Source organism: Argopecten irradians, chromosome 9 (genome assembly GCF_041381155.1).
Source record: "Argopecten irradians isolate NY chromosome 9, Ai_NY, whole genome shotgun sequence".
NCBI classification, from domain to species: Eukaryota; Metazoa; Mollusca; class Bivalvia; order Pectinida; family Pectinidae; genus Argopecten; species Argopecten irradians.
The window spans coordinates 43,218,789-43,240,660 of record NC_091142.1 but is presented as its reverse complement, the minus strand read 5'-3'; the positions used below and the strand labels follow the sequence as shown (position 1 = coordinate 43,240,660).

At 40.4% G+C, this 21,872-nt stretch overlaps 1 protein-coding gene across 1 annotated transcript; it reads left to right on the top strand.

Moving 5' to 3' along the window:
* Positions 1–20,400: 20,400 nt before the first annotated feature.
* LOC138330994 (uncharacterized) lies at positions 20,401–21,872 on the top strand. Its single transcript, XM_069278458.1, has 3 exons — positions 20,401–20,486; positions 20,713–21,039; positions 21,343–21,872. The coding sequence occupies exons 1-3, from the start codon at positions 20,405–20,407 to the stop codon at positions 21,723–21,725; spliced, it is 792 nt and encodes a 263-aa protein (XP_069134559.1). The 5' UTR covers positions 20,401–20,404; the 3' UTR covers positions 21,726–21,872.

The window sequence follows — 21,872 nt, the reverse complement described above, 5'->3', positions numbered from 1 at the left end:
TAGAATTCAAATACACTACTACATACACCAATTTTTATAGCCCTGAAAACATTATATTTGAGAATCCCGTCTCCCTACCGTACTTTATTTCGTACTCGACGAGAGTATATAGAATGGTGTCCCTTTCTAAAAACCTCTATGTAGCCACGAGGACAAATGACTGAGGAGGAAAGGGAAGGAGGACAGAAGGGTGGAACCCCATAAAGTTATTATTAGTTTTACATCATGTAAATTGGTTTTACATTGAAAAACCTCAATTTTTTTTCAGTAATACGCTACCATAACTTTAGTACGCGAATTTGTCTTACCGTAATGGAGAGTCCGAAGCCAGGCAGCCCAGTCAAATGGCAAATGTAGGGGACAGGCCCCAGGCAGAGAATATAAAACAGGGTTGAATGAACAAAGGAAAAAACGAATATACCTCCCCGTGGAAAGAGGTGCACCATTGTGAAACCTGCTCGCATAATGTTAAAAGACCATATATGTATATAATGTCTACTGAGGAGGAACAGTCACAGACTAAATCATCACAACTGGCCCCAAGGAAAACAGTCCATCAGAGTGGAAGGACAGAGACCGGAGGTGAAAGTAGACTGACCACGCAAAACGGCAGAAGACATCATGTCCTGGTACAAGGACCTATTGCGGAGAGCCAAAGAAGTCGCTAGAAATACGCGAAGAGCGAAAAGACAATGCATAAATATCACTTCTCCTGTGGCCTGAGGCAACAGCAAGCAGGAAGACAGTCTTTAAAGTTAAAAACTTTATGGAGACCGATCCTAAAGGCACATTAGAAGCCGAAGCCCCCATTTGTGACTTTAACACGAGTTCTAGGTTCCACTGTGGAGCTGACGTTAGGCCTGTCCAGATTGAACCCCCGAATCAAGACAGACAAAGAAATGAAGATCATACCTCTGGTCTACCACGGAAAGAAAATACACTGGCAATAGCTGTGCGATAGCCTGCAATAGTACATTATTGCGCTCCCTAAACAACAAGGAGAAGGAAACTCGCAATCAGCTGGGCAGAGGCCATGACCGGATCAATCCTCCTGACGATACACCAATCAAAGAAGATCTTCCAGCGTGACTGGTAGACGGCAGAGGAGAAAGACCTAATTGATCGGGCGATGCGAGCTGACATATCCGAAGAAAAACCTGTCTGAGCTAGGACTCCTGAAATCATGTCCAAGCGTGAAGGTAACGTCTGGGGCCGATTCTAACGAAAGACATTTGCTTTTGGTGGGAGAACCAGAGGACGAGCCACCAGAAACGACAAGAGCTCCGAAAACCAGGGTTGTCGCGGCAACAGTGGCGCTATCGGAAAGAGGGAGCAATTATACCCCGGAAACTTCTGTAGAACCCTGCGTCCACGGCCCAAGCCATTTGGTTTGGCACGGAGACACAAAGGTTGACAACTGACTATTGAGAAAAGAGGCAAAAAGGTCGAGGGATATAGATGTCGTTCTGTCATAACCAGCTGGCGCTGCCTGGAGATTATCCGCCAGAACATTTGCCCTTCCTGGAAGATGCTTGACTAAAATTGTTAACTGCATTTCCTTATAGATAGGAATAATACGGAAATACGGACAGCGAGGGCACAAAGGAGGTAAGCTGATGTCCCTGTCTCTCCAGATAAGCGACCACTGTAGACTTGTCCGTAGCCATTCAAACCGAATTGGAATGCAGAATCCTCTAAAAAGTCTGCAGAGACCCTGTGGATCGGGTGTTCCGATCCACAGATTCCCGAACTAGATGTATCATTAGCAATTCGTCGACATAGTTGTGAACATATCTTCCCTAGAGTGCAGAAATCACACTACAACCAACAGCAGTTGATGGGACACCAAGCTCCCAACCTCTTGCGGATCAGAAATATTCTGGAATAGAAGCCGAGTGTGTAGTCCATAATAGGCACCCCTCGACCACGCCCTTTAAAAGCATGGTCCTTACTTCCTCCCGGATGGAAACTGCCTTCTCCGGATCCTCCGAAGGAGGGAAAAATACATACTTTGACACAAAGTGTGGATGCTGCAAGTATGGAATGCCAAACCGCTCCTTCACTACAGAAAAGGCTCAAGAGTCCTGTGTGATATTCTTCCATTGACTCTAGAAAGAAGGTGGACTGACGATCTCCTACAGGAAGATGAAAACGAGGAATATCGAGACCTCCACAGATGGAGAATTGTTGCCTAATCCAAACCATAATTTACGAGAGGAGGACTTGAATCTGAGACTGGCTGAATTCTCAAGAACAGACCTTTCGTATGGAACGATCAAGGACGGAGAAACGAATCAGGAACTTTTCGTCTTGTCCCAATGAGGGTTTGTACTCTTCCTACCCTTCCCAATGTTACTCTTGAAATAAGGCTTTGACTTCGGTCGCATGTAACAGTGGGAGCAGAATTTCTAGCCTTCTTCTTTGGTGGTGCTGACCTCTGTGAGGTAATGGCCTCCAACCTCTGAATTTTTTCTATGTTTTCAAAACAGAGAAAAACTCCTAGCCAACAAGACATTGACGAGCAATGGCACCTTCGAAGAAGCCAATGATCTCAATGTCCTGTTCAGGGCAGAAGTATTCAAGTTTATATATGACATTCTGGATGGAGAGACGCAACAGCCTCTCCATCTTGTGGTGCTCCTTGGAGCCGAACACTACCTGGTTCCCTGACCAAGTTTCCCGAGTTCAACACTCAAGCTTAGCTGGCAAAGAGGACGGCAGTCTATCATGTATTGCATAACCAGGGGCTTGAACCTTTGACCAAAACTGAGGTGCAACAGGGCTAACCTAAGCGTGCGAGATGAGGAAAAATTCTTCTTCATAACTCAAGTTAAGATATGAATGTCATTGACCACTTTCCTTGTTAGATAAACACCCGTCAAATTGTCCAATGAAAATATCCAGTAAACATCTTATTACATCTTATAGGAACTCGGGTCTAATCCCTAGATTCGTATGATCTTAAACGGAACTCGGACATGGTTTGTCGACTCCGTTTCTACGCTATATTGATTTTTACTGTGATTATATGTTCCTAAAGGTTCCGAAGACGATTACTGTAAAATGCTAGAACAATGACACGTCAAAAAAGGAACCGCTCAAGGTGCTTTGCGATTAGGAAAAGTAATATCTTGACAATGAAATGTACAATTGAAGCTCTGATTTCGAAATGTTTGATGACAGTATAGTACAAGAGATCTTAGAGGATCCTTGGCGTCTACGAAAGAATGATGTATGTCTGACGAAAGAGGAATATTTTCTCTGCTTTTTAAACTATAAATATTAAAATCCAAGATGGCTGCCTCTTGGCCATCTTGTTGATTTTGTTTCATTGAGTTGTATGGCCCATTTGGGGCTATCTTGTTGATAGATCGGTTCAAAAATGCCTTATACGCAACTAGGAACTTAGGGGAAACCAACCTCTGAAATTTCAGACAGATCCCTTTGGTGCTTTCTGAGAAATAGAGATAAACATCTTCAACTTCCAAAATCAAAGTTGTTTCTCTATCGGCCATCATGTCGATTGGCCCTAAAATGTAATATGCAAAACAGGGGCACTAAGGTAACCTACATCTGCAATTTAAGACTTCTTGGTAACAAAAAAAAACAACTAAAAAAGGACAGGCGGACGGACGGACGTACGGACGGACGGACAGATAGATCGACAACCTGATTACTATAAGGCACCCGTATTGCGATAGGGGGCCCTATTAAGCATCAGGATATTCATTAAAGTCTTTAAAGGAAATGCCAACATCGGCTTAAACAGAACTAGGATCTTGTTCCTAAATCCGTATACTATTAAACAGAACAGAACAGGTTTCGAGCGTCAGCTCTAAACTGACCTCGGGTCTGGTTCCTAGATTCGATCAAATAAACGGAACTCGAATATGGTTCCTAGTTCTGTTTGAGCTTAAAAAGAACCCGGGTCTGGTTCCTAGTTCCGTTTAAGTTAAACGGAACCGGGGTCTAGGTGTCAAACCCGCTGATGAAATTCTGTGTTAAATATATTGATTCTGTGTTGTATTATTCATGGAAGCTTTAAGTTCGATTCCTGTATTACAATGGTAATTAAACATATTATTAGAGGTAGAAATTCTAATAAATGGAACCCGGCTGGTTGACCAGTATTTGTGTTAAACGGAACTAAGGTCTGGTTCCTAGTTCCATTTAAGCAAAACGGAACTGGGGTCTAGGTGTCAGATCCGTTTAAGAAAATCTGTGTTATAGAGATTAATTCTCTGTTGTATCATTCCTGAAAGCTCAGAGCTAGATTCCTTTATAACATATGTAATTTATTATCTTATAAGAGGTAGAAATCCTAATAAACGGAACTCGGCTCATTGACCAATATATTTGTGTTAAACGGAACTCGGGTCTGGTTCCTAGTTCCGTATAAGCTTAAACGGAACTAGGGCCTGGTTCCATGTTCCGTTTAAGTTAAACGGAACTCGGGTCTGGTTCCTAGTTCCGTTTAAGTTAAACGGAACTAGGGTCTAGGTGTCAGATCCGTTTAAGAAAATCTGTGTTATAGAGATAAATTATATAAGTTGTATCGTTCCTGATGCTCAGAGCTAGATTCCTTTATAACATATGTAATTCATTATCTTATAAGAGGTAGAAATCCTAATAAACGGAACTCCGCTCGTTGGCCAGTATGTTTGTTAAACGGAACTCGGGTCTGGTTCCTAGTTCCGTTTAAGTTAAACGGAACTGAGGTCTAGGTATCAGATCCGTTTAAGGAAATCTGTGTTATAGAGATTAATTCTGTGTTGTATCGTTGCTGAAAGCTCAGAGTTCGATTCCTATATATAATATGTAATTGAACATGCAATTAGAGGTAGAAATCCTAATAAACGGAACTCGGCTCGTTGACCAGTACTTTTGTTAAACGGAACTCGGGTCTGGTTCCTAGTTCCGTATAAGCTTAAACGGAACTCGGGTCTGGTTCCTAGTTCCGTTTAAGTTAAACGGAACTGAGGTCTAGGTATCAGATCCGTTTAAGGAAATCTGTGTTATAGAGATTAATTCTGTGTTGTATCGTTGCTGAAAGCTCAGAGTTCGATTCCTATATATAATATGTAATTGAACATGCAATTAGAGGTAGAAATCCTAATAAACGGAACTCGGCTCGTTGACCAGTACTTTTGTTAAACGGAACTCGGGTCTGGTTCCTAGTTCCGTATAAACTTAAACGGAACTCGGGTCTGGTTCCTAGTTCCGTATAAGCTTAAACGGAACTCGGGTCTGGTTCCTAGTTCCGTATAAGTTAAACGGAACTCGGGTCTGGTTCCTAGTTCCGTTTATTAAACGGAACTAGGAACTAGATACTCGCAACCAACTTCAGCCCTCCGTTTTGGAAATAAGAAACCTGTCGACCTTAGTAAATTTTAAAAGTATACGCACAGACCACAGCACACTAGATAGCCTATTGACCATTATGAGACGATCTAGGGGTCTAAATAAAAAAAAATCGGTAAAATTCGCATTCTACATATATATACGCAAGTGTACTATGTAGAATATAACAGGAAATTAATGAGTACTAAAATTGGCCAAATTTGCAAGCATTGTGGTGTTTTGAGGGTTCGGGGGAGACCCCGATAAAGATATTACAATTTAGAATGACTGAGATATGAGTTTCACGATGTATTTTAATGATTTTGCAAGGGCTTAAGGCGAGAGATTTTGTTTTTTGGGGGTCCTAAGGTCTCCTCCGAGAAGGAAAAATATTACTAAATGTATTTACGATTGCTGAGATGAGTTTTACGATGTATTTTAATGACTTTAGAGCGTTCTTAACATGGTAATTTTTCGAATTTAAATTCCTGCAATTAAATAATGATAACTGTGAATGTCGTCATATCATTATGCAACCCTGCTCGATTTGAACTAGTCCGCTAAACCTGCCTATATTATTAGTTGTTTTTTCCCCTATATATTAGGCAAAAAATAAATAAATTAAAAAAGCCTAATAATATAGGCAGGTTTAGCGGACTAGATCTGAACATACCGGTTTCACACCACCGGCACATTGTTGTGTAACCCAAAATAAATATGAAAATCCCTAAAATGAAGTATGAAAAATGTGCAGAAGGACCTCTTTTATTTTTAATGTGCATTTTGAGAACATTTCAGTCGACGAAAATGGGGGGCAAAAAGACACAACTTATAAATTATTGATTTTTTTTCTTTTAATCTGCATGTATTTTTCATGTCTCCGTATGTTTGTAACAGATGATTTTTCTATTAAAACGTAGGTCTAAAGAGGTGGGCCCCAATAATTGTCCATTTTCGCTACGATCTTATTTCGCACATAAAATTACCAGTAGATTCTATGTATATCAAAACTCCTCGGTTAATTTTATGTGTTAACTATAAATTACATACATGCACAGTCGTATTACTCCAGGGTGGACTGAATAGGAAAGAACTACTTATTCATTCGTGGTTTAACCCCTGGCACACCATACGCCACATGACATATGCACCCGCGACATTAATGACATCATTATTTACATGTAGTGACGTCATTTCATAGGTGATGACGTCAATAATGTGTCATTATGTAGGGGATAAATCACGCTACCCAATAAGTCGAAATATAACATATTTTTCTCCGTTTGTATTTCCGTAAGTACTAAGACCTGTGACTAAAATGTTGACAGTTCCGCGATCGGCACACCGGGTTCCGGTAGTTGATTGTCTCAGATGACGTCACGACTCATCGGAACTCAAGGGAGGTAAGTCATAGAAAAAAATCTGTCGTTGAAAAGATGTGAAGATTGCTTTCATTAATTTTACTATTTAGAGACAAAATATAAGCAAATATCAAACTGGTATATGTTTAGATAGGCATTACAAATGTTTCTAGCGTATTATCTCATTTTCCATGTCCGTTCTGTTTTTATCACCTTTAATTTCTTTTTTGACGACTAAAAATTACAGTTTCAGATTTAGATGCATTACTGGGTGGCGACATATTATCGTGAAGAACATATTATCGTGATTTTGATTGACGTGGCATACCGAATGCGATTTTTAAACGATTTTGTGTTTAGAAAGATGATACTTACCAAAATTATCAACAATATTTGTCAAATTTAGAAGAAAATTTAATTTTTAACATAAAAACACCAAATTTCAGTAAATCTTACCTCACAAGTACAACATTAGTCGGGGGGGGGGGGGGGTGCATGATATCGGCTTTATTCTTACTCTTAGATAATAGTTCCGATTTATATATCGTCTGCTTCCTCTGATGATAGACAACAGCGTTCAAAAAACGAAATGTGTGTAAGGGAGGTAATTCAATGTTAGAAAAGAACGCTGATCGGGGTCACTCAAGCGCTTTTGACCAGACGACAAAATACAAGGTAGTAAACAATGCCGATTTGATTTGTTATTTTATTGTTTACAGAATTAATCACCACCAGAAATCATTCAAATATCTTTAAAATTTATTCAGAATGCTAATAATCTATACAAACTTGTGAGAAATTTTTGTCATTTTACCAGAAATAGATCGGTAAATGGCGACCTCTTCATTTCCCGTGTCAGCGTAATCTAATGATTGGACATGTCATAAACAATACACGATTTCTCTCTTTTGCAACGCAGTTTTTACATCAATTAATTTTTAAAAAATAGTTCAAATGTTTATCTTTATGTTTATACTTTATTTAATTTATTCCATCACACGAAACTATTTTTAATATTTTTTTGAAAAAAATCACGACAATATGTTCAGTAAAATGACACGAACACCTATTTGACCGACTTTTTCCAAAGGGCTGTGTTTATTGTAAAATATAATATAAATTCACTTAAAGCTTATTCATTTGAAGTGTTGTGAACTAAAGATTACTTACCACTCTAAAAATCTAAATTTAAATACAACGTTTAGAAAAAAATAGAGAAAAATCGGCATTAATCCCACTTTTTAGCCCAATTACTAACGTTTTGTAAATCATGTGAAAGTTTTTCTGCTGCTTGAATTGGATTATTATCTATAATTACATATATTGATGTGTCATCAGCAAAGAGTTTGATGTTGTTATCAACTTGGTATGTTATGTCATTTATATATAGGAGAAACAAGAATGTCCGAGAAAAGATCCCTGAGGGATTCAAGCATTTACAATGTTATTGTTTGATAAATGACCTTCAGTGGAGTCTCTTTGTTTTCTCTCAAATAAATAGTCTTTAAACCAAGAAAGAATTTTACGGAGATTTTTTTCAATATATTGCGATAGGTACATGTAATGAATTTTTGACATATCATTATATCCAAAAAGAACAAAATTGATCTCTTGCAACTTCTGGCTTTCGAATAATGACAACATGATCAATCTAGTAAAAATTATCCATGTAACTCAAAATAGTGTATTATTAGTTTATTGAAAATGTGCTTTTAAATTGTCATCTGTCCATTGCCACTATGATTTTTAATAGTATGAAGAATTGTCAGTAATGTCAAGGATTGAATATTTGTACAATTGAAATTTGGGAGTTTTCTTAGGCTCCTGGTAGTGGTTAAATTTGGAGGTTTTTATATGCTTGAAAGGGAAGTTCGTTCGTGGGATTTTGGGAACGGTTTTTTTCATGTTTAGTTTCAAATGCACCAATCTCTATCTTTGTCAAATCTGAAATGCACTGTTTGAAAATATGTATAATGTTAAGGAGTATTAAGCTTTTTGAAAATGGGTAAAATACGAATTGGAAGCTTGAACTGACGGGGCCTTGCAAGTGATTTGGTTTATTAAGAGACGGGATATTTTTCATAGATGTCGATCAAAATATGATATTTCTATATTAGTAGATACACATAGTGATGCGAGTACAGAATCGCTATGGAGAAATGAGTGGGGAGGTGATATAAAATTTGCGTCTTTTTCTTCAAATAGTAGAGGCGTCGCAATTCTTTTTAAAAATTCATTTGACTACAATGTAGACAATGAATATAAAGATCCAAACGGAAACTTCATATTATTAAATATTATTGTCCAAAACATAAAGCTAACTTTATGTGCAGTATATGGTCCGAATGAGGATAATCCTTTATTTTTTAGCAACATTCAAAATAGAATTGAAGCTTTTAATAATAGCAGGGGATTGGAATGTGGCGCTTGACTATGAAGTAGACACTGTGAATTATCGCAATAAAAATAATACTAAAGCTAATAATGAAATTCATAACATGATTCAAAATTTAGATTTAGTTGACGTCTGGAGAGACTTTAATGTGGACGAAAGAAAATATACATGGTTTTGGCCGAATGGGAAAACAAGAATTCCACGGAAGTGGATGTGTCGCCTGCACAGCATCACAAAAAATAGTTATTTACAGTTGAAAATATTGATTATAATTTAGGTGAAGAAATCAAGTTCCATAACTCTTGCAAATATTGATGGATTTTGAAAAGTATCGAACCCATCTAAGATCTCATTGATATAAAGCAATATACCAAATTGGTTGGAATCGGACAATAAATACTAATGTTTTCAAGCGGAAGCCATGTTTCGACTATTTTAAGGTCCCGTAACTCTTGCAAATATTGACAAATTTTGACCAGTATCGAACCCATTTAAGATCTCATTAATATAAAGCAACATACCAAATTTGGTTGAAATCGGACTATAAATATTTAAGTTATCGAGCGGAAACCATGGATTTTTCTGTTTTGATGATTTTAAAGTCCCGTAACTCTTGAAAATATTGACGGAATTTGACCATTATTGAACTCATCCAAGGTCTCTTTGATATAAACAATATATGAAATTTGGTTGAAATTGGACGATAAATATTTATTTAAGTTATCGAGCGGAAACCATGGATTTTTCTGTTTTGACGATTTTAAAGTTCCGTAACTCTTGCAAATATTGACGGATTTCGACCATTATCGAACTCATCTGAGAACTCATTGATATAAAACAATTTATGAAATTTGGTTGAAATTGGACGATAAATATTTAAGTTATCGAGCGGAAACCATGGATTTTTCTGTTTTGACGATTTTAAAGTCCCGTAACTCTTGTAAATATTAAAGGATATTGACCATTATCGAACTCATCTGAGATCTTATTGATATAAAGCTATACACCAAATTTGGTTGAAATCGGACGATAAATACTTCAGTTATCGCACGGAAATCGTTTCCCGGACGCCGCCGCCGACGCCGACATAGTGATACCTAAGTGTCGCCCTTGCGTTGCAGGCGACACAAAAAGTAGGTTAGATTATTTTTGGTATCTGCTGATCTACAAAACAATATTCTTACCGCAGGTATGGACTTTGCTTATAAATCTGACCATTCCCCTATTTTTGTAATAATTGAATTTATTAAACAACAGTGTGGGAGGGGGACATGGAAATTCAATAATAGTCTTCTCGGCGATCCCGAATATATAAACCTAGTTAAATATATCATCACGAAAGTCATCTTACAATATAGAAAAAACGAAAAATTGATTTAAACCCCCCAGAATTTGATATTAGTGATAAGTTATTTTGGGAAACTTTAAAGCTAATAATAAGGGAAAAAACCATTAGCTATTCATCATTTAAAAATAGAGAACGACAAAAACAGGAAAATAATCTAGAAAACGAACTACATCAGTTATATAATAGACACCAATCTGAACATAATTCACAATTACTACAAGCTATTTCAGAAACGGAGGGTAAATTGAAAATATTACGAGAAAAAAAGTAAAGGGTTTGATCACTAGAGCAAAGGTGCGATGGAGAGTCGAAGGTGAAAAAAGTACAAAGTATTTCTGTAATCTCGAAAAACGACAATTTAACGAAAAAAATGATCTCTAAACTTATAGATGACAACGGTGAAGAAATAAACAATTTACATGATAGTCTTCATGAACAATCGGTTTTTACTCAAAACTTTATAATTCAAAGGGAACTCTGTTTAACAATATTCACAGTGATTCTTTTTTTAATGATAATACTCCATTTATTACCAAACTGACAGACGAGCAAAAGATTTCAATGGATGGCCCACTCAATGCGGAAGAATGTTTAAAAGTTTTAAAAAACATGAGTAATGGAAAATCACCAGGTTTAGACGGATTTACTGTAGAATTTTACAAATATTTTTGGTCAGATATAAAATCTTTCTAATAAGATCCATTAATCAATCTCTTACAGATCAGGAAATGTCAGTTAGTCAGCGTCGTTGATTGATTAAATGTATTCCAAAACAAGGGAAATCAAAACTATTTATAAGAAATTGGAGACCAATTACATTATTGAATGTAGATTATAAATTCGCCTCATCTTGTATAGCTAACAGAATTAAAAAAGTTCTAGTTGATATCATTAGCCCAAGTCAGTCAGGCTTTGTCAAAGGTCGGTATAGGAGAATGCACAAGAATTATATTATTAGTGACATAATGGAAAAGACAGAAGAGAATAATCAAGCAGATATTTTATTAATGTTAGATTTTGAAAAAGCTTTCGATTCCATTGAGTTGGCATTCATAGAAAGATGTTTGTTTTTTTTTGTTTTAGTGATTTTATTTCAAATTTTTATATTCAAACATTTCAGCCTCTGTAGAAAACAATGGTCACCTCTCCAACTCTTTCAAGTTACACGCGGAGTACGACAGGGTGATCCTTTGTCTCCATACCTTTTTATTATATGTATTGAATTACTTAGTGCAGCAATTAAATTTGAACCCAATGTAAAAGGGATAATTATCAATAACTCTGAATATCTTATCAGTCAATACGCTGACGACTCCACACTGATACTTGATGATGATGCAAGGTCCTTAGCAAAATCGCTATATTTGATCGACATCTATGGAGAGTGTTCTGGTCTTAAAACTAATTTTGATAAGTCACAGGCTGTATGGGTTGGGGTGAAACTGGGCTGCGGGGAGGAAATTGAAACAGAACATAATCTTTCATGGAATCATCAAGGGAAATTCAAACTTTTAGGGGTTAAATATGATTTATCAAAAGAAAACATTTATGAAGAGAATTTTACTGACAAATTGAAATCTACCGAATCTCTTCTCTCAGATTGGTCTTTTAGAAACCTGTCTATTATTGGGAGAGTGACTGTTATCAAAACTTTAGCATTTCCCATTATTGTGCAAATATTAACTGTAATTCCTAGTCCACATTTTAAGATCCTGAAGAAATTTCAAGTATTATTTTTTCGTTTTTTTTTATGGAATAGTAAAGTTGACAAGCTTAAGCGAAATCTTTTAATTGGTGACTATAATGACGGAGGTCTAAAAGTTCCGGATATTTTTTCTTAGAGCAAATCTTTAAAACTTATCTGGATTAAAAAATGCTTAGACACAAATGATTACGCAGATTGGAAAAAAATATTAATTGATGACATTGAGCATTTTGGAGGAAATAGAATATAGAGCTTAACAAAATGTGGTCTAGATGAAGTTATAAAAAGGCACAATTTTGGAAAGTTTTGGAGTGAAATTTTGTCTATTTTGGGAAATCTGTACGACATTCCCCAGCAGCCCCAGAAGTTGTTCTCTCCCAGCCTCTATGGTTCAATAAAGAAATAAAAGTTAATAGAAAAACAATATTTTCAAAAATATTATGCAATGAAGGCGTTTTCTATTTTAACGACATAATAGACGAAAATGGAAATATTATGTCTTTTAATAGTCTTGTTCAGAAATATCATGTAAATATCAATTTTATGTGTTATGATAGTGTTATTAGCGAAATGCCTAGAGACTGGAAGAGAATGGGAAATATGTAAGACATTTATTAGAAATTACAGAGCCATTGATCAGTATTCGACCTATATGCTTACTCCAAACGCAGCAAACAAGAACCGACAGAAATGGGAAAGTACCAAGCTTATTTTAGAATGAAGTATTATTATAACTTTATTAACATATATTGTTTCTGTTATACATGTTTTCATGAAGAGCATTTAGAAAATTGTAACTCTTACATGTGATTGATGCAATAAAAAATATTCAAAAGAAAAAAAAAGAAATAATTTTACCTTTTATACCATATGATTCTAATTTATGTAGGAGGTCTGTGTGCCATACCCTATCAAAAGCCTTGCTTACATCACAGAATTCAAATCTTAATTCATTTCCCTTATCTAAATTACTGATGATTAAATGATATATACAGTGGACCCTCGATAATCCGGACACCTTCGTTCCCAGCCTAAACCGTCCGGATTACGAGTATTCCGGACTGCCGAATTCCGTGTTCCTAGTCAATTAAATTGTCACGTACGAGTTACTCCCCTTGACCTTGTAATCGATGATTGGCTTTTATGTAATATACGTGTATCATAATTAATATTTCGTTTGTTATGTTTTATAGGTATTTTTATATCATTACGTTAAAAATATTGAATAAACGTATTTCTTCTTCAAAATACGAAACCTAAAGCCATTGTTAATTGTGTACTATGTATGCATATAGATACGTATCCCACTCTTGATCTATCGTACGGCAAATTGCCTAACAAAGGATCAATATCATCTACGTTCTTGGCATAAAAAAAACTATGATAACAAATAGTTGTGAACATTTTATGAACTCATATAATTGTTATTTTGTATAATGTGTGTTTTAATGACCATTTCTACAAGTCTTTGCTTTCAGACTTAGAGACGTTTGTAACAACCACGCGCCCGTTCACGTCTAACTTCGTGCACAATGTCACACACGTTTAAATGGCATATGCCGTAGCCTTTTTATCTTATACCATAGGCGATGAACTCGAATAGATTCACATACATTAAAAATTCTTATTAATTTTGTGAGTATTATCTCACTTTATTGTATCAGATACTCATAGCGATATATTCTGCATGCGAAACAAATAAGGTATCTACAGCATACGTACCCGTACCCAAACTCAAACTGCATGTTTAAAAGCGTGTGGCTAAACATATATTGCGTATCTCAATAACAACACTGAAGTTTGATCTCCTATAGAAAACCAATGAACCGTTACATGACTGCATGTACCCGTGTAAAAGGTGTTCAGGTAAACGCCCGTGGCTATGACCTGGCAGCCGTCGTTATGACAACACACTCAGTGTCAAGTGATTGTGTGTACTGTAGCTGGACTTAGATTTTCTCGGCACGTGGCGACAACAAATTGTCCGGATTATTGCGGGAATTTATTAACGAAAATGACATTCCGTTCCCAAAATGGAGTTCCGGATTCGGAATACGAATTTCCGGACTAGTGAGTATAAATAACGTTACGGAAATCCGTTCCCTGACATTTCCGTTCGGATTGTGAATTTTCTGGACTACCGGCGCCCGGATTATCGCGGGTCCACTGTAGATATTAATTGATTAGTTGTAGAGTCACCAGGTAAGAAGTCTGATTGGTGTTTAGATATGATTTCATATTCAACTAGGTAATTGCATAATTTTTTAAAAGCTATTTTCTCTATGATTTTACCAAAGCAGGACGTGATTGAAATTGGTCTGTAATTAGTTGCATCATTAATTGAGCCTTTACCCTTATAAACGGCATGAATACATTTGTATTTGCCATTTTCCAACAAGAAGGAATTTTTCCAGTTTGTATTGTTTTGTTAAATAGTAATGTTAGTGGTGTAGCGATAGAGGTTTGAAATCTTTTGATTACTTTTGGAATCATTTCATCAGGACCAGGAGGTTTTTTGATATCAAGTATATTTAGCTGATCAATCACATCTTGCTTTGTTATAATCATGTTATTTAACATAGAAGGAAATGGATCAGGAGGGAGAGGCTGTTCTAGATCAGGAGGGAGGGGGAGGCTGTTCTAGATCAGGAGGGAGGGGGAGGCTGTTCTAGATCAGGAGGGGGAGGCTGTTCTAGATCAGGAGGGGGAGGCTGTTCTAGATCAGGAGGGGGAGGCTGTTCTAGATCAGGAGGGGGAGGCTGTTCTAGATCAGGAGGGGGAGGCTGTTCTAGATCAGGAGGGGGGGGAGGCTGTTCTAGATCAGGAGGGGGAGGCTGTTCTAGATCAGGAGCGGGAGGCTGTTCTAGATCAGGAGCGGGAGGCTGTTCTAGATCAGGAGCGGGAGGCTGTTCTAGATCAGGAGGGGGAGGCTGTTCTAGATCAGGAGGGGGAGGCTGTTCTAGATCAGGGGGGAGGCTGTTCTAGATCAGGAGGGGGGGGAGGCTGTTCTAGATCAGGAGGGGGAGGAGATCAGGAGGGGGGAGGCTGTTCTAGATCAGGAGGGAGGAGGCTGTTCTAGATCAGGAGGGGGAGGGCTGTTCTAGATCAGGAGGGGGAGGCTGTTCTAGATCAGGAGGGGGGGGGCTGTTCTAGATCAGGAGGGGGAGGCTGTTCTAGATCAGGAGGGGGAGAGGCTGTTCTAGATCAGGAGGGGGAGGCTGTTCTAGATCAGGAGGGGAGGCTGTTCTAGATCAGGAGGGGAGGCTGTTCTAGATCAGGAGGGGGGGTGTTCTAGATCAGAGGGGAGGAGGCTGTTCTAGATCAGGAGGGGGAGGCTGTTCTAGATCAGGAGGGGGAGGCTGTTCTAGATCAGGAGGGGAGGGAGGCTGTTCTAGATCAGGAGGGGGAGGCTGTTCTAGATCAGGAGGGGGGGGCTGTTCTAGATCAGGAGGGGGAGGCTGTTCTAGATCAGGGAGGGGGAGGCTGTTCTAGATCAGGAGGGGGGAGGCTGTTCTAGATCAGGAGGGGGAGGCTGTTCTAGATCAGGGGAGGGGAGGCTGTTCTAGATCAGGAGGGGGAGGCTGTTCTAGATCAGGAGGGGGAGGCTGTTCTAGATCAGGAGGGGGAGGCTGTTCTAGATCAGGAGGGGGGGGGGTTTCTAGATCAGGAGGGGGAGGCTGTTCTAGATCAGGAGGGGGAGGCTGTTCTAGATCAGGAGGGGGGAGGCTGTTCTAGATCAGGAGGGGGAGGTGTTCTAGATCAGAGGGGGGAGGCTGTTCTAGATCAGGAGGGGGGGTTCTAGATCAGGAGGGGGAGGCTGTTCTAGATCAGGAGGGGGAGGCTGTTCTAGATCAGGAGGGGGAGGCTGTTCTAGATCAGGAGGGGGAGGTTCTAGATCAGGAGGGGGAGGCTGTTCTAGATCAGGAGGGGGAGGCTGTTCTAGATCAGGAGGGGGAGGCTGTTCTAGATCAGGAGGGGAGGCTGTTCTAGATCAGGAGGGGGAGGCTGTTCTAGATCAGGAGGGGGAGGCTGTTCTAGATCAGGAGGGGGAGGCTGTTCTAGATCAGGAGGGGGAGGCTGTTCTAGATCAGGAGGGGAGGCTGTTCTAGATCAGGAGGGGGAGGCTGTTCTAGATCAGGAGGGGGAGGCTGTTCTAGATCAGGAGGGGGAGGCTGTTCTAGATCAGGAGGGGGAGGCTGTTCTAGATCAGGAGGGGAGGCTGTTCTAGATCAGGAGGGGGAGGCTGTTCTAGATCAGGAGGGGGAGGCTGTTCTAGATCAGGAGGGGGAGGCTGTTCTAGATCAGGAGGGGGAGGCTGTTCTAGATCAGGAGGGGGAGGCTGTTCTAGATCAGGAGGGGGAGGCTGTTCTAGATCAGGAGGGAGAGGCTGTTCTAGATCAGGAGGGAGGGGGAGGCTGTTCTAGATCAGGAGGGAGAGGCTGTTCTAGATCAGGAGGGGGAGGCTGTTCTAGATCAGGAGGGGGAGGCTGTTCTAGATCAGGAGGGGGAGGCTGTTCTAGATCAGGAGGGAGAGGCTGTTCTAGATCAGGAGGGGGAGGCTGTTCTAGATCAGGAGGGAGAGGCTGTTCTAGATCAGGAGGGAGAGGCTGTTCTAGATCAGGAGGGGGAGGCTGTTCTAGATCAGGAGGGGAGGCTGTTCTAGATCAGGAGGGGGAGGCTGTTCTAGATCAGGAGGGGGAGGCTGTTCTAGATCAGGAGGGGGAGGCTGTTCTAGATCAGGAGGGGGAGGCTGTTCTAGATCAGGGGGAGAGGCTGTTCTAGATCAGGAGGGGGAGGCTGTTCTAGATCAGGAGGGGGAGGCTGTTCTAGATCAGGAGGGGGGAGGCTGTTCTAGATCAGGAGGGGGAGGCTGTTCTAGATCAGGAGGGGAGGCTGTTCTAGATCAGGAGAGGGGGAGGCTGTTCTAGATCAGGAGGGGGAGGCTGTTCTAGATCAGGAGGGGGAGGCTGTTCTAGATCAGGAGGGGGAGGCTGTTCTAGATCAGGAGGGGGAGGCTGTTCTAGATCAGGAGGGAGAGGCTGTTCTAGATCAGGAGGGGGAGGCTGTTCTAGATCAGGAGGGGGAGGCTGTTCTAGATCAGGAGGGGGAGGCTGTTCTAGATCAGGAGGGGGAGGCTGTTCTAGATCAGGAGGGGGAGGCTGTTCTAGATCAGGAGGGGGAGGCTGTTCTAGATCAGGAGGGGGAGGCTGTTCTAGATCAGGAGGGGGAGGCTGTTCTAGATCAGGAGGGGGAGGCTGTTCTAGATCAGGAGGGGGAGGCTGTTCTAGATCAGGAGGGGGAGGCTGTTCTAGATCAGGAGGGGGAGGCTGTTCTAGATCAGGAGGGAGAGGCTGTTCTAGATCAGGAGGGGGGAGGCTGTTCTAGATCAGGAGGGGGAGGCTGTTCTAGATCAGGAGGGGGAGGCTGTTCTAGATCAGGAGGGGGAGGCTGTTCTAGATCAGGAGGGGGAGGCTGTTCTAGATCAGGAGGGGGAGGCTGTTCTAGATCAGGAGGGGGAGGCTGTTCTAGATCAGGAGGGGGAGGCTGTTCTAGATCAGGAGGGGGAGGCTGTTCTAGATCAGGAGGGGGAGGGGCTGTTCTAGATCAGGAGGGGGAGGCTGTTCTAGATCAGGAGGGGGAGGCTGTTCTAGATCAGGAGGGGGGAGGCTGTTCTAGATCAGGAGGGGGAGGCTGTTCTAGATCAGGAGGGGGAGGCTGTTCTAGATCAGGAGGGGAGGCTGTTCTAGATCAGGAGGGGAGGCTGTTCTAGATCAGGAGGGGGAGGCTGTTCTAGATCAGGAGGGGGGAGGGTTCTAGATCAGGAGGGGGAGGCTGTTCTAGATCAGGAGGGGGAGGCTGTTCTAGATCAGGAGGGGGAGGCTGTTCTAGATCAGGAGGGGGAGGCAGTGTTCTAGATCAGGGGGGGGGGAGGCTGTTCTAGATCAGGAGGGGGAGGAGGCTGTTCTAGATCAGGAGGGGGAGGCTGTTCTAGATCAGGAGGGGGAGGCTGTTCTAGATCAGGGGGGGAGGCTGTTCTAGATCAGGAGGGAGGGGGAGGCTGTTCTAGATCAGGAGGGGGAGGCTGTTCTAGATCAGGAGGGGGAGGAGGCTGTTCTAGATCAGGAGGGGGAGGCTGTTCTAGATCAGGAGGGGAGGCTGTTCTAGATCAGGAGGGGGGAGGCTGTTCTAGATCAGGAGGGGGAGGCTGTTCTAGATCAGGAGGGGGGAGGCTGTTCTAGATCAGGAGGGGGAGGCTGTTCTAGATCAGGAGGGGGAGGCTGTTCTAGATCAGGAGGGGGAGGCTGTTCTAGATCAGGAGGGGGAGGCTGTTCTAGATCAGGAGGGGGAGGCTGTTCTAGATCAGGAGGGGGAGGCTGTTCTAGATCAGGAGGGGGAGGCTGTTCTAGATCAGGAGGGGGAGGCTGTTCTAGATCAGGAGGGGGAGGCTGTTCTAGATCAGGAGGGGGAGGCTGTCTAGATCAGGAGGGGAGGCTGTTCTAGATCAGGAGGGGGAGGCTGTTCTAGATCAGGAGGGGGAGGCTGTTCTAGATCAGGAGGGGATCAGGAGGCTGTTCTAGATCAGGAGGGGGAGGCTGTTCTAGATCAGGAGGGAGGCTGTTCTAGATCAGGAGGGAGGGGGAGGCTGTTCTAGATCAGGAGAAGAAGTTGATATAGATGTAAAATAATCATTTAAAATTACAGCTTTATCATTTGGATGTTGTATACTGACTCCATCATGGATAAGAGGAGGTATGCTCTCAGATTTATGTTCATTTTTCAGAACTAATTTAGCAATTTTCCACCATTTAGATGGGGGAATAGATTTATCACATAGAGATTTTTGTAATTTTTTAAAGTAATCCTGTTTTGCAGTTCTAATCAGATTAATTGCCTCATTTCGAATATTTCTAAAGGTTTCCCAATGTACAGGATTATTACTGTATTTTTTTAAATTTTTTTTTTATGGATTCTTTTGGCGAAGTATCAATCTTATTTCTCTATTCATCCATGGCTTATCATCAGGTCTAATAGTTATAATTTTTGAAGGTATACATTCATCCATCTGATTAAGAATAGCACCTGTTAGTAGGCTGTTCAAACTTTCAGTGTCATGATTTTGAGTCAATAGTGCCGAGTCAGTTTCACTCAGAGCTGTGTTCATTTTTTCAAAATCAGCATCATTTTATAATAATATTTTCTTTTTAACTGAATATGATATGTTAGAATGTATAGGTGAGTGATCACTTCATAATTGAGGACTGACCGATGTATTCTGAATCAATCCATTATTATTTGAGATAATTATATCTAAAGATGTGGAGCTCTGTGGTGTTATTCGAGTTGGTTCTTTTATCAGACTAGACAGATTATATTTGGATAGTAGCTTATAGAGGTGAGAGGTGGGTCTTATTTTTAACATGTCTACATTTATATCCCCTGTGATGATAACATCTAATGAGGTATTTATCACCTGTGATGATAACATCTAATGAGGTATTTATCACCTGTGATGATAACACGGGTCTTTATCACATGATAACATCTAATGATGTATTTATCACCTGTTCCAATATTCTACATTAGCATCAGGTGGCCTATAAATACACCCTAACAAAAATTGTTTGATCATTTGTTTGTATCATATGTAAACAACATTTTTATATTAAAGAGAGTGTGTTTTCGTCAGACTATCACAAGTAAAATGTACGGATTGGTCTAAAATTACTCCTGTGTTACTCTTATCATTGGATCACTTCGTCTGTTGTTTCGTGCCTAAAATTGTTATCTCATGTCTAGACATGTTGTTTCAGACCTAAAACTGTTGTTTCAGACCTGAATGTTTTGTTTCATGTCTAAGACGGTTGTTTCCCACCTGAAGGCGTTGTGAGGTCTTATTTTGTTGATTTAATGCTTTAGTTTTGTTTCAATATGTTTACAAAAATGAAAAAGGTATTTATTATAATATTAATGAAAAGTGTTCTGTACGATTATGTAAGTTTTGGAGAGGCGGAATTTATTGGCGGGTGTTTAACCCTTGTGTAGTTTTACTGTTTCGTGAACTATGAATTGCAGGTATGTCTAGAATTCGAGCGACTTGGCCACATTTTAGGAAAATTAAGTGTTGTCAGGTCAAGGTGAATATCGGTATATCCATAATATCGTTTATGAAGAAGACCGAGCATTATGGCACTGCCTGTTATTTTGAGGGAGATCCGTTTTTATTTGATTACGTGTTCTTGTTTATAGCAATGGCGATGTATGTTCCTAGGCTGTTGGTGGTATGGATGATACTTCTGACGTCACTCAGCTGCACTCCAATTTCTGCCAATCAAGATGGTAGGTAATATGTATTTAAATCTAACTTATGGTATGGTCATGTTTAGAGTCAATCGAAATGTGATGGTGATGTACTCTTTGTTCAGACACAATAACTTTTGAACTTAGCAATTTAATTCCTATAACAACACTAATAATGTTCCTCTGGCGATTTAAATACCTAGACTTTAATCATGGCTTACAAAATACATCTGGGTAAACATTAACCATTCTCTTTTCTTTATAGTTACCATTTCACAAACAGGGAATGGTACCCCAAGTCCGTGTTGTACTGACGGAGAAATGACAGTCCACCTGAGTGAGGACGAGCCGGCCTATCTCCCATCTATCCCGGGGGTGAAGGTTGTACATTTCGGTAAAGCCTCGCCCAGACCCTTGTCGCCATGTAACCGCGGCCTTATCGTCAAGGCGACGTTCGAAAAAGGCTCGTGCGGTGGATGTCACAGCCCTCCCGAATGTGGACGGAAAATGTTACAAGTGGATTTGGACTTAGATCAGAAGAAAGGCGAATATATTTTTAACATTGGAGATAGTATTTCCAACAACGGATGGGGTGATTGTTTTTTATGTATACATGAAGGCTTAGAATTAACAATAAGAATTTAGGATTTTATCATATAAAGTTTATTACAACTATACAGTTTGACAGAACGAACATTCTAATTATTATCAAATCATACTTAATTTCTCTCCTAAACAAACGACTGTAAGCAGCTTGCATTGACCTATTGTGTTTTGCTGTTGTATTTAGCTGTTGTATTTTTTTTTAATTTTTATTTGCTGTTGTAATTCTGCTATTGTATTCAGCTGTTGTATTTTTGCTGTTGTATTTAGCTGTTGCATTTTTGCTATGTAGGTGGTGATTCGAGCCATCAGCAGAATGACGCAGAAGTTCAGGCCTGGAACAACTACATACGACTTTTCAAGAGCGACAAGTGTTTAGGAAGTCAAAATTACGCCCATGCATTTTCGGGTCAGCTGACCGATTCTGTCCGCCACGTGACCTTACTTGTGAGTAACGAGCTTGTCCGAATCCTCACCGACCAAGGTATGGACGAACAGGTCTGTCACGACTGTCTTTTTGCCCTCAATGGTCAACCGGATAGCCAATCAGGAGGCATCAATCAGGATATCTATGTGTCACTAAACAGGGTGGTGCAGTGGTACTCGTGGAGAAATGGCTATGGTGTGTGTAGTGTCACATTCCGCTGGGTCTGTCCGGAAACATTTACACTTTGAGAACTGTTATGTACATACTGTGTTTCGTGCTTTTGCTTTGAAGTTCAACCTGTTAATGTTCGATTTTGCATATAACATCTAGAATATTTAGTCTGTTTTTCTATTACAATTTTTTTATTTGAAATACATTTCTATATTTTACGTAAG